Source organism: Penaeus chinensis, chromosome 40 (assembly GCF_019202785.1).
Source record: "Penaeus chinensis breed Huanghai No. 1 chromosome 40, ASM1920278v2, whole genome shotgun sequence".
NCBI lineage: Eukaryota > Metazoa > Arthropoda > Malacostraca > Decapoda > Penaeidae > Penaeus > Penaeus chinensis.
The window spans coordinates 265,673-278,172 of NC_061858.1; the positions used below are offsets into that span (position 1 = coordinate 265,673).

General features: G+C 57.1%; 2 protein-coding genes across 2 annotated transcripts in view; both read right to left on the bottom strand.

The window, feature by feature from the left end:
* The window catches only part of LOC125047039 (vegetative cell wall protein gp1-like), a 2,106-nt gene extending 978 nt beyond the window's left edge, over window positions 1-1,128 (bottom strand). The window contains exon 1 of the mRNA XM_047645078.1: window positions 1,063-1,128. Within this exon, the coding sequence (XP_047501034.1) occupies window positions 1,063-1,128 (66 nt within the window). The remainder of the gene's footprint in view (window positions 1-1,062) is intronic.
* LOC125047033 (rho guanine nucleotide exchange factor 11-like) overlaps window positions 1-12,500 on the bottom strand; it is a gene marked incomplete in the record, with an annotated part of 113,316 nt that overhangs the window by 23,283 nt on the left and 77,533 nt on the right.

A 12,500-nucleotide genomic window follows, 5' to 3' on the forward strand; every position in this document is an offset into this window, starting at 1 on the left:
CTTTTTCAACATTCTATCGCTTCTCCCAACGCCGCTCGCCCGGGTCATTCCGTCCCTAAGCACTCAACCCTCCCAGGGGTGTTCGCTCGCTCACCCGCATTGTGAACAACCGGTTCGCTCAGACGAATTTTTGTCAACGCCCTAATATTGGTGCCACGGCGGCGGCGCCGAGAGAAACGCGTGACTTCAGCGTCGGCCCTCGCCCCGTTCCCGGCCTGCACTTGCTACTACAGCGCACACATCAGGGTCTACTTCGGATTACGCACCGTGCTCTCACTACAGCCTAGAAGAGAAAGTGTGGGGCCGAAACAAATCCCGCACAGCCATTCGAGAAAAGGACTAACTATACAGCAGAACCACTGGGTGAAGCTACCAGACAAAATGCATGTTAGAGTAACTACGTCAAGGACAGCGCACACGACTACTCTACACGGCCTCCTTCCTACCTCTTGACGCCGTCACTCGATCTGCTCTTGCTGGCGCTGCGAGGCGGGGACTTGAGCCGAGTTAGCAGCGGCATTTTGCTCCAAGACTGCCTCACTACACTTCACACCTCCCTACCATTCGCAAAGCGCACTTACATCTCCAAACACGCTGCGCCTCTCAGCAACTCAGCCACTCTGATTCCTACTGGCACCCTACAATGACTTCCACCACACACGCTACACTCCCTGTTTATAATATACCGTACACTGTTATGAAATCCCCGTGTATATTTAGAGCTTAACATAACACTCCCCCAACACTGTTCCACAAAACACACTACTCTCGCTCTGCCTGACTACAAAAGCTACATGCCAGGGCCACCATGCCCAAGTGAACTAGGGCGTCTACAGAGTGCCACGGCGCCGCAAACTCTCCAGGCAGATGTAGCACCTCTCGCCCTCCCTGCAATCTGTGGCCGCCTCCACCGAAATCTCAGTCTGTCTACCCTGCAACGATCACATCAACGGGCGGTCGCTAACTATGCACTACTGATTCACACATCTCGCTCACAACACCTCAAACGCAGCCTAAAGGCGGCTTTGCGAGGCGGCGACGGTGAACGCCAGGTACACGCACTTGGGGGACCACACGCGCGCTACTCCCCAACGCTGGCGACCTACTACCAACGCTCTCAGCCCGCATGCTCGCCCTACCCGCCGGAACTGTGCCAACCACCAAACACTCACCAAACCTGTCAACTCGTCACTGCTCCTCGCTCAGACACACGCACGAATCGCAGTGAAAATACGCCTTGCGGGAAATATCCTCGGTGCAGCTACTAGTGACGATTCTAGACAACATACGGTTACTTTAATCTCATAGGGCTTAGAACTTGTGTGGATTTCCTTTCGATCGAGAAAAATAACTTTGCACCTTTTAAAATTATGATTAATTCAAGGATAACTTCTACAACCTAAATAGATGAAGAATTAAATGTGTACATCAACACGCAGACGGAGAGACCAGCTAAAGGGTTGGTGTGCCAAGCTGCCTCTAACGGACATTCATTGAGTAAACATCTCGAGCTGCTTCGCGCAAGTTTAAAACAGCACAGGTTGAGTCAGGCGGTTAAAGGCAATTGGGCGAACGTGTTCCCATAAATCATGAACAGAATTCACTTAGGCACTCCTAATGTATATCTTTAAATTCCCTCCCCCCTGCTCCAGTGAATAAAAACTCATAATAAAAAAGAAACAAAACTCTCCGACACCATCTAGCGAAGAATGGGCAGAGCTGGCGGCTGGGGAAGATCATTATTTGTGTGAAAACGCGTTTCCCTTGACCCGGCGACGGACGCCCTCGTCATTTAGGACAAACACACCCAAGGAATTCGTTTCATTTGACCAATGCTAAAACTCCGCCGTGATAAAGTGCGAGATTTTTTTAAATGACACCAAAAAGGTACATCAACCCTGGGGCGATAACTCTTACTGCCATCCGTACCCCCCCCCCCCCCCCTCCCGAGCGTTTCACCTCACTCCCGTTCATTCTGCTGCCGTCATCCTCAAATGTCAACCGCCTCACCACTTGCCGTGAACCCCGAGGCCACGGAGGACGCGTCCGCCTGTTTTCCCATCTGAATGCAAATTCTGTTTTGATGCGTCTGGAACAGTTAAAAACAACCCCCCGCCCCTCCCGTCCGCTGAGGCGAGGCTGTCCTGCAGAACCGCTTCATAAACCCGGTGATACATTCTGGCCTTGTCACTCGGCGGCCGTGACTCGCACTTTCTTTTCGGGCTCCGCGGCGCCGCCCACTCCTGGCCTCCTCCAAGCAGCATAGCCATCGCAATGCTTTATCAGGCGCACCCCTCCGCAGGCTTCCCGCGATCGAGAACCAGCCCTGGAAGCCCTGCATCCTTGAGTCGCCGTTTTCACCTGATGGAGTGTGCCCCCTGACCTTTGGCAGGGAATCTCAATAAGAAGGTCACCTGGCGCATTTAACACGTGTGTACACATTAATTCATACACATTTATCTATCCACCCATCCAACTCCCCCCCACATACATACATACATACATACATACATACATACATACATACATACACACACACACACACACACACACACACACACACACACACACACACACACACACACACACACACACACACCGAGGCGTCCGAATCCGAAGACCTTGTACCTCCAACGCCATCTTCCCCGCCTTTGCGAATGCCCAGGGCACGACCAATGCGAAGCCTGAAGGGCAGCCCGCCAGAGGAGGTCCCACTCATGGCACCGGAGCGGCGGCTCGCCTCGCTCCTCCCGTCGCTTTCTGCTTCTCATGAATGTCGGCCCCATCAGTGCCCATCATTCCACGACCATTAACGCGTCTCTGCTTGTCCCGCTAAGGGCGAACATCGATCACTCTTTTACACCCAAGGCGCGCACTCGTTCGCCCACCTGTTGGCAGCTTTCACTCAAAATCGACGTTTTCTCTGTATTCCTCACGTCAGGAAGCAGACGTAATTTTCTATTGAAGGAACCAGCGGTCTACTGATCTGTATTCACATCATAACATCACGACATCATAACTGCACTACAACAGATAGTCTGAATTCACAACACACAACACAGTAGAACCTTCTCTAAATATCAGTAAGATTAATACAACATAGAGCCAGCACGACTATTTTTGTGGCACGTCAAGCCTTGCCCGTGCTCGGTCCAGCAAGCCCGGCCAGCCCGTGCCCCCACATGGCACCTCGCAGCTTCCGCCCTGTCCCTCAGACCGCCGCCCCGAGAGCGGCTGCCACTAATGAGAGGCAGATCAATCTCTTGCCACCGCCGCGTCACGAGCCGCTTGTTCGCCGGACAATTCAATCCCGCATTTCCCGGCGCCTGTTCATTAGAAACATCAATACCGGATCACATCACTCGCAAGATATGTAAAAAGCGTCACCGTGGCAAGGCGAGGCAGAGCTGCCGTCGCCATGGCAATGCTGGCGGCGGCGGGGCGGTCCAGGTGCGATCCTACCTGAGCGCCCCCTCCCGCGCACCCCTGTCCCTGCCCTCCGCCCGCGTATGGCACCCTGCCGCCTGCCATCCGCCCTGACACTGCCCACGATATTGGCCATATCCTGTTCCTCGTCTGCCGCCGCGGGGCACCGTTCCCGCTAATGCCACCGGCGGTGCGAGCAGCGAACAATCGCGACGACGCGTGCATGAGCCTGACGCAGGCTGCTTGATCGACGCCTCGCAGCGGAGTCGCCCATTACAATGCAGCGGCGTCGGGCCTTGGGGGCGCGAGGCTTTAACTCCTCCCTGCGACGACCAGGGGCCGCGGCGCTGACTTAAAGATAAACATCGAGGAGACGTCGCCACGAGGAAGGGATTGAAGTACCGGCGGCGCCGGCGATGCCTCAGCGGGAGCCTTCCTCGCGCGGGGACGCTCCACACACTACTGCCGGGCCCCGAGCAACGCCAGCCCGCCCCGGCTGAGCCACACGGCACCGCCGCCGCCGCCGCCACCCCCCCTGTCAATGCCCCCTTCTTTCCCAGGTGCACCTTCGTCGACGCCGCCAGTGCCCAGGGGAAGCAGGTGAGGTCGACAACAAGCCCTGTCATGTGCGAGCTGGGCGGGTGGGGTAAGGCTGGTGTGGGGAGCAGGCGGGTAGGGAGGGCGGGGGATGGAGGAAGCAAGTAGGTACGTCAGGTGGTGTGTAGTGGGTTGGGGAGATGTGGGGTGGGGAGGGGAAGGGAGAAGGCAAAGGGGAGGAGGAGGGAGATAGGGGAGAGGATGGCAAGGAATAAGTGGTAGAGCTGGGAGAAGAGAGGCGAGATGGGTTGGGAGTGGGTGTTTGGGTGAAGAGTGGGGTGCGGGAAAGGAAAGGAAAGGAAAGGAAAGGAAAGGAAGGGAATGGAAGGTGAGGAGGGGAGGGGAGGGGAGGGGAGGGGAGGGGAGGGAATGGAAGGGAAGGTGCGGAGGGGAGGGGAAGGAATTGAAGAGGAAAGGAGAGGAGGGGAGGGGAGAGGAGGGGGAGGGGAGGGGAGGGGAGGGGGGGTGAGGTGAGGGGAGGGGAGGGGGAGGGAGAGGAGAGGGGGAGGGAATGGAATGGAATGGAATGGGATGATGGAAGGGAAGATGCGGAGGGGAGGGGAGGGGAGGGGAGGGGAGGGATGGGAATGAAGGGAAGGGAAGGGGGAGGAAATGAAAGGGGAGGGGAGGGAATAAAAGATGGAAAGGGAGGGGAGGGGAGGGGAGGGGAGGGGAGGGGAGGGGAGGGGAAGGGAGGGGAGGAAATGAGAGGAGAGGGGAGGGGAGGAGAGGGGAGGGAAGGAGACGAGGTGAGTGGTGGGAAGGAAGAAAGTGGCTGAGGGTGTTGGGAAGGAGGCTTGCAGGGTCCTTCGACGCAGCCAAAGGAAGAAGAGGTAGGCGCGGAATCGCTCGTCATAACCGGCCCGGGAAAACACAAACCGCAGTAAGGCAACGCAATCTATTGGCTACGACGCCATCGGAGAGGCCTCGACACAGGCAATGAAAGCAGTCGAAAGCCGTCTCCGAATCGCATGCAACTCCGCAGCGCCGATGCCGTCGCTCGCTCAGCCGAGGCACTCGCTCGGATTCATGCTCCTCAAGGGCTAGTAATTGTTTATGTCAGAGAAGTGCTCGTTAAGGCGGGGAGGCGAGGGGAGGGGAGGGGGAGGGAAGGATGGAATAGGGAAGGAGGGAAGAGGGGAAGGGGAGGGGGAAAGGAGAGGGGGAGGGGGAAAGGAGAGGGGGAGGGGGAAAGGAGAGGGGGAGGGGGTAAGGAGAGGGGGAGGGGGGAAGGAGAGGGGGAGGGGGAAAGGAGAGGGGGAGGGGGGAAGGAGAGGGGGAGGGGGAAAGGAGAGGGGGAGGGGGGAAGGAGAGGGGGAGGGGGAAAGGAGAGGGGGAGGGGGAAGGAGAGGGGGAGGGGGGAAGGAGAGGGGGAGGGGGTAAGGAAAGGGGGAGGGGGGAAGGAGAGGGGGAGGGGGGAAGGAGAGGGGGAGGGGGGAAGGAGAGGGGGAGGGGGGAAGGAGAGGGGGAGGGGGGAAGGAGAGGGGGAGGGGGTAAGGAGAGGGGGAGGGGGGAAGGAGAGGGGGAGGGGGTAAGGAGAGGGGGAGGGGGTAAGGAGAGGGCGAGGGGGTAAGGAGAGGGGGAGGGGGGAAGGAGAGGGGGAGGGGGGAAGGAGAGGGGGAGGGGGGAAGGAGAGGGGGAGGGGGTAAGGAGAGGGGGAGGGGGGAAGGAGAGGGGGAGAGGGGGAGGGGGGGAGGGGAAGGAGAGGGGGAGGGGGGAAGGAGAGGGGGAGGGGGTAAGGAGAGGGGGAGAGGGGAGGAGAGGGGAGGAGACGGGGAGAGGGGAGGGGAAGAGAGGGGGAGGGGGGAGGGAGAGGGGAGAGATGGAATAGGGAAGGAGGGAGGAGGGAGGGGAGGGGGAAAGAGGGGGAGGGAGGGGGAGGGGGGAGGGGGGAAGGAGAGGGGAGGGATGGAATCGGGAAGGAGGGAGGATACCAATAAGGAATAGAGAAAAGGGGGGCGGGTAGGAGAGGGGGAAGGGACGGTGGAAGGGGATGAGGTATAAGATAAGGTATATTTAGCATACGTAAGTGATAACGTTGAAGTCACGATGGTCATGATGGGGATTATTATTACTGTTATTGTTATTGTTATTATTATTATTATTATTATCATTATCATAATGGTGATGACGATGCTGGTGGTGATGGTGATGGTGGTGGGGTGATGACGATAATGGTGATGATGGTGGTGATGGTGGTGGTGGTGATGTGATGACGATAATGGTGATGGTGAGCGGACTGACGACAGCGCGTGGCAGCAGCGGATGCAAAAAGCGCAACCCCGAGGAAGGACTCCGGAAGGCCCCTCCAGCCCCCACGTCAGGTGGCGCATCGCTTACACGTCATGAGGGGAATCATGGGCTCAGCGCATGCGCAGCATAACAGTGCATAATGGTTGAGTGACCAAATGGCATCAGGCAGGTCGTTTTGATCGCATTATCTGCACCGCAAAGGCTATCTACCAGGAAAACTATTTATCTGAATCTGGCGTCGCCTAAATCCTCTCTGGAAAAAACGCCATTTGCGGCATCTGTAGCTTCCCGCGTGTCACGGACTCACTGGCAAGAGTGATCAAGCGCATGCACACTGGGCATGGTGCCTTTAGACTTTCTTTAAACGAATGTAATTTCATAAATAAATCTGGAGATAACTCTTATAACAAGTATTTCGTCCAAGACAAGTTCAGTCTTCGTGGCGCAGATAATAAGATCGCACGAGTCGTCTGAATCAGCTGGATCCTCGCCTATATTAGGCATATTTTCTTAGTATGTTATTCTATAAGCCTATATCATCTTATAAGCAATGAATCAATTTCATCTTTTAAATTCTGCATTAAGTCTTGCCTTTAAAACAAGTTCATCCCATTTTCCTCTCTCCTCCGACTTGCCTGACGAAGGGGAAGGCCAAAGCAGGCGACGCGCAGTCCGCCCAACTCCGCAGAATGCGAGAGAAGGCGCTGCCGGGGACGCCAAAGCGAGAGGCACTGAGCATGTCCACAATCGGAGCATAAAGGCGTCGTGCAAACGTGCAATCCCTGCAATTGCTGGACTTAATAACCCAGTGAGTTCGCTCATTCGGGCTGGGATGCTCTCAACTTAGGGCTTCATAGACGACTGACTGCATGAATCATGCGTATTTATAACCACATAACCTAAATCGACACCACCTCTGACAGGGAAGGAGCAGAGCTGAGGAGGACTTCGGCTGCCCCCCCCACCCCCACCCCCCCGGGCCCTTCCCCCCGCCCTCTCTTGATCCCTGATCTCGCCCCACATTAACCTTTCCCTTTCCCTTTCTCTGATCACATCTATTCATCTTTCACTTCCTCCTTTTCTCTTCTCTAATTTTCTTCACCTTTCTCTACTGACGTTCATGCTTTCGCGTCCCCTTCCACCCCCTACTCCCTGCATTCCCCTCCCACCAGTGCGGTGTGTGCAACAGCCGTCCCATTCAGGTCCGCAGGGCGTCAAGGGCTCCTTCAGGTAGCACAGACGGACTCTGTGCACGCCCTCCCTCCCAGAGCGCGTCTACAACAACGATCCTCCTGCTCGCGATTCACTCCGCTTTCCCTAAGTAAGCGGCGGCACAAGCGAACATCTATGGCCGCGCCCTTGGGACTGTGCGAGGCCCGCACTGGACTCACGCAGACGGGGAAGGAGCACATGCCGCTGGGGAAGGAAACTTACCGTGAATTAGTGGCGGCGGTTCCTGCCGCCGGGCTTGCCGAGGGCGACGACTTGGGCCGTCCTGCTTCCGGCTTCTCTACCTGCAACTTTCCAGACAGCGGCCTCGAGGGCTTGGCCTTTTCCGCCTGTTTCTTCCTTATAAATGCAGAGTCTGCGGATTTGGTTGATTGACCTTTGGCGGCTTTTGTGCCGTTCACGTTCGAGGGCTTGACTTTGGCTGCGTCGGCGTTGGCTTTGGCTTGGTTGGCTTTGGTTGACTGGACTTTGGCGTCGGGCTTCGAGTTGTCGGGGCGCGAGAAGGCCTGTTTGACGCGCCGCGAGACGGACACCGTGCGGCCGATGGCGCCCATGACGCTCTGACGCACGTCCTCGGTGCTGCTCCACGCCCGCAGCCCGCCCACGAGCCTGGAAACGCGTCCACTGCCGCCCCCGCCCCTCCCGGCCACGCTGCCACTCTCAGTGTGTCCGTTGGCACTCTCCTCCAGAAGCTCCTTCTTCTGCCGCACTTGCATGGCCAGGTTCTTCCTATCCTTGACCACCTTGTTGACAGCGGGCGCGGGCGTGCGGGCGCTGCTGCCATGGCTCGTCAGGGACGTCCGCAGGGCAGACTTACGCAGACCGAGGCTGCTTTCGGCGACGAAGGTGCAGCTGCGCCGCATAAAGCTGTAGGGCGAAGGTGTGGTGGGCGCGGGCGAAGGAGTCCCCAGCGGCCGCCGCAGAGTTACGCCGTCGCTGGCGCCGCCGCCTGCGAGGCTGTCCTTGCCTTTCTTCATGACGTCGGCAAGGAGCACAGGACTAGATTGCACAATTTCATAGCTGGCTTTGTTCACTAAATCCTACAACAACAGCACCACAAACTAAAAGGACTTCCTGTGACAGTTTCCGGCGATGGCTACCGCCATACTAAAGGCACCGTTTCAATTTTAAGTTCGACAACACTTCATCTTTCCATTCATTGTAATAATTTACGTATTCGCTTATCAATGGGTTTCATATCACATGCACGAAGATACTGCAGCACATGAACACACTTATACACACAGAACACAGCCGACATATGGTACACCACACGCTATCCTGGCGCTGTACACCACAGGAGTAATCGCTGTCACATTTTCCTCACGTTTCAAAGCCAACACCATTATCTTTACACATCCGTTTTCTTGGCTTTGTGCGTTTGGTTGCCATGAAGAGAAAACACACCGGAAGAGCGGTTGTGACTGGCGCTGTAAGCCGCTACAGCTCACAACTCGAAGGGCAGCCTCATGCCGCCCTCACCACGGTTGCGTCATGGACCTCAAGTGAACAATACCACTCAGGTAAAAAGTGGCATGCGTCGGGCATCCGAGTAAGGTGAGCTGGGAGGCGGCGCGCACAACACGCGACCGAGACGTCACGATCACAAGGGCCTCACAACTGCGAGACGGCGGTCGGTCGGGGGCCCCGCACCACACCGCGAACGCCGCCACATCACACTCCTACGGTTCTGCCTCCTACCGCGGGAGGCGAGGCCAGGCAACTTGCACTCTCGACGGGACAATGCACACACACCGCGGGTCCTTCACCCCGTGCCCGTGGCCGTTGCGACCGGTCAGCATGCCCAACACCCTCGCCAGCACCTACCCGCGGCACCGCTGTTGGGGCGCCTCCATACCGCGTAAACAACCCGCAAAACACGAACGTCAAGTTGTTAAAATGGCGCTGTTGTGAGATCCTGCGGGTGACGTCATCCCTCGGCGGACTCTCAAGTTACCGTGGTTCACCACCACCAGATGGCGGGAGGATCGCCCCGGGCCGCCGCTACGCCTCACTCTCCCAACACATTCACTCTGTTGCCGTCACTTCCTCTAACTTAAGACACAAGCTCTCAGCTTCCTTTCAAGAATTCCTCCCAATGGAACGTCCACAGCCCCGAAAGGAGGGGCGGCGAGCAGCGGCGGCAGCACCGCAGAGGCAGCGGAGTGCTGCAAGGCCAGGCGAGGACTCCCGCCATGTTGGTTCTGATCCTCAAGCCATTTAGCAGTACGTTCGCTCGGGCTGCGACTCGCAGAGAGTGCGACGCCCGGGTAGGATGTGGCATGCACTGCCCTGGGCATCCCTTGCCCCTGCACAGCCCATAGCACGCCCTGGAACCCGGAATCTGCGCATCAACGGCGGCAGGGGAGTGGCGGCTGCGGCGGGGAAACAGCTTTCCCATTGTGTGGGACAGTTCCACCCACCACGTCGCTCCGCCATCACCAGGTGACGTCCCTGCCCCCCCCCCCCTGCCCCCTCCGTCGCCCACTGCATGGGCGACCTTTCGGCCGCCCAGCCCCCTCCTTCAAAGGCTCTGGCAGGACCTGTGGACAGCAGCTCACCTGCCAGGTTTCCCTCATTCCTTCGCCATGACAAGTTCCTGCGCGACAACGCCCATGCGAGCGTTGCGTCACGCGTCCCCCAAGAACGCCCGCCAAGGATCCCTCGCCACAAGGGGCCCGGTCGCGCAACATTCTACTTCATTCATTTCTCTTTTTTCCCAGCGCCATAATTTGGCTTAAGGACCTCTAACAAGTGGCCTCGCTCGGACCGCCGCTCGCATCCGTCGGCAGCCTCCCTCAGGGCCATGGCGGCCCACAGGCCACCACGGCGGCGCCTACACCCCCGCTGTCACCCTGAGCGCAGCCTTCCCGCCACCCACGGCTCGCCCACCCCCCGCGCTCAGAGCGAGGAATCAAGTTGAAACTGCAGATGACGAGCTTCCCTTGAGAAGGCGTCTCCGCGGGTATCGAAGGCATTGCTGAGGGATCCGCCAGCGTTGCTACACGCGGGGCGACCCGGGGAGGGGGGGTCAGATGCATGGCTGGAGCGGCGGCTGCGAGGGCGGCTCTTTGGTAACCAAACAACCGCAACGCGAGAGAAATGTCAAGCGGCAGCAGCGGTCGCCCGTGGCCCGCCGCCATGGCTCCCCTGTTTGGGGTAACAAAAAGCAGCTTACCCTAAAGGGCGGGCTCGGCCCGCGCCGAGGAGGGGCCCGGGGCCCGCGAACGGCGGGCGGCCAAGGGCAAATTAACATACGCTGAAATGGGAGGGGGGGAAAGGAGCGGGGGGGGGGGGCAATTTCCTTGGATGCCCCTTTTAATTTCTCTCTCTCTTTCTCTCTCTTCCTCTTTTTCCTCTCTTTTAATCTCTCTCTTTTCTCTCTCTCTCTCTCTCTTTCTTCTCTCTCTCTCTTTTTTTCTCTCTTTTCTCTCTTTTAATCTCTCTCTCTTTTTCCTTAAACCCCCCCCCCCCCCCCCCTCCTCTCTCCTCTCTCTCTCTCTTTCTCTCTCTAATCTCTTTTCTCTTCTCTCTCTCTCTCTCTCTCTCTCCTCTCTCTCTCTTCTCTTCTCTCTCTCTCTTCTCTCTCTCTCTCTCTCTCTCTTAAATCTTCTCTCTCTCTCTTAATCTCCTCTTTTCTCTTAATTCTCTCTCTCTCTTATCTCTCTCCTCTTATCTCTCTCTTAATCTCTCTCTCTCTCTCTCTTAATCTCTCTCTCTCTCTCTCTAATCTCTCTCTCTCTCTCTCTTAATCTCTCTCTCTCTCTCTCTTAATCTCTCTCTCTCTCTCTCTTAATCTCTCTCTCTCTCTCTCTTAATCTCTCTCTCTCTCTCTCTCTCTCTCTCTCTCTCTCTCTCTCTCTCTCTCTCTCTCTCTCTCTCTCTCTCTCTCTCTCTCTCTCTCTCTCTCTTAATCTCCCTCTCCCTCTCTCTCTCTCTTAATCTCCCTCTCGTTCTCTCTCTATCCCTCTCGTTCTCTCTCTATCCCTCTCGTTCTCTCTCTATCCCTCTCGTTCTCTCTCTATCCCTCTCGTTCTCTCCCTCCCTTCCTCTGCCTCTCTCCATTCTGTTTCTCCTCCTCTCCCTCTCACCGGTTCCGTCCGGGTCCCTCTTCCTCCAGTAACATTTCGTAAACCACGAGCGCCCGAGCCTCTCCTTCTGCGCCGGCCACACAATACTTTTTCGTAAATTTCCAGCTAGGGAAGTTTGGCGCTGCGAGCTCAGGGAAGTGCGAGCGGTGGCGGTCCGCCCCGACGCCAGCCCCGCGTGCGGCTCCCCGCTCACAACAACAAACCTGACCCACAAAGCAACGTCCAGCGACAGCGCTATCCTCCCTCCGATAACAATGGCGGGACAGCCTGTCGTATTGAACAATAAAGCACCATTATTTGTCTTGTATTTTCCTTGGAATCCTCCCGCCGCCTTTTCCCCGAGCGCGGCGCGGCGTCCACACAAGTTTCGCTACGAACTGATCGCGTTCACCTGGTGAGTGTTCACCTGATAGCAGTGATGACGTGAGTGGCTGCGATAGCGTCCGTGGAGCGCCGGGGAGGGGAGGCCACGAGGTAGATCAATGGTGGGCTAAAGCGGCTCACGCCCCCACACCCTCCCTCCCCCGCCGCGCCGCTCCCCACCTGGCCCACGTGGGTGACTCATGCTATTACTCACTACTACAGCTACTGCCGTGTTGTGTGCTTCCCGCAACCAAAGCAACGCGCAGTCTCTGGCTAAGGTTTCAATTCATTGTTTTTGTTACTGATATTGTATTGTGCTGTCGCCGTCGTCGTCGTCGTCGTTGTTGTTGTTGTTGTTGTTGTTGTTGTTGTTGTTGTTGTTGTTGTTGTTGTTGTTGTTGTTGTTGTTGTTGTTGTTGTTGTTGTTGTTCTTCTTCTTCTTCTTAGTGTCACATCGTGAGTAGCATCATGACATTGTTGCCAAGTCATAAGAAAGCCTATTCCCAGCCGCCCTTCGGCCCCGGCCATGAGAGGGCCACT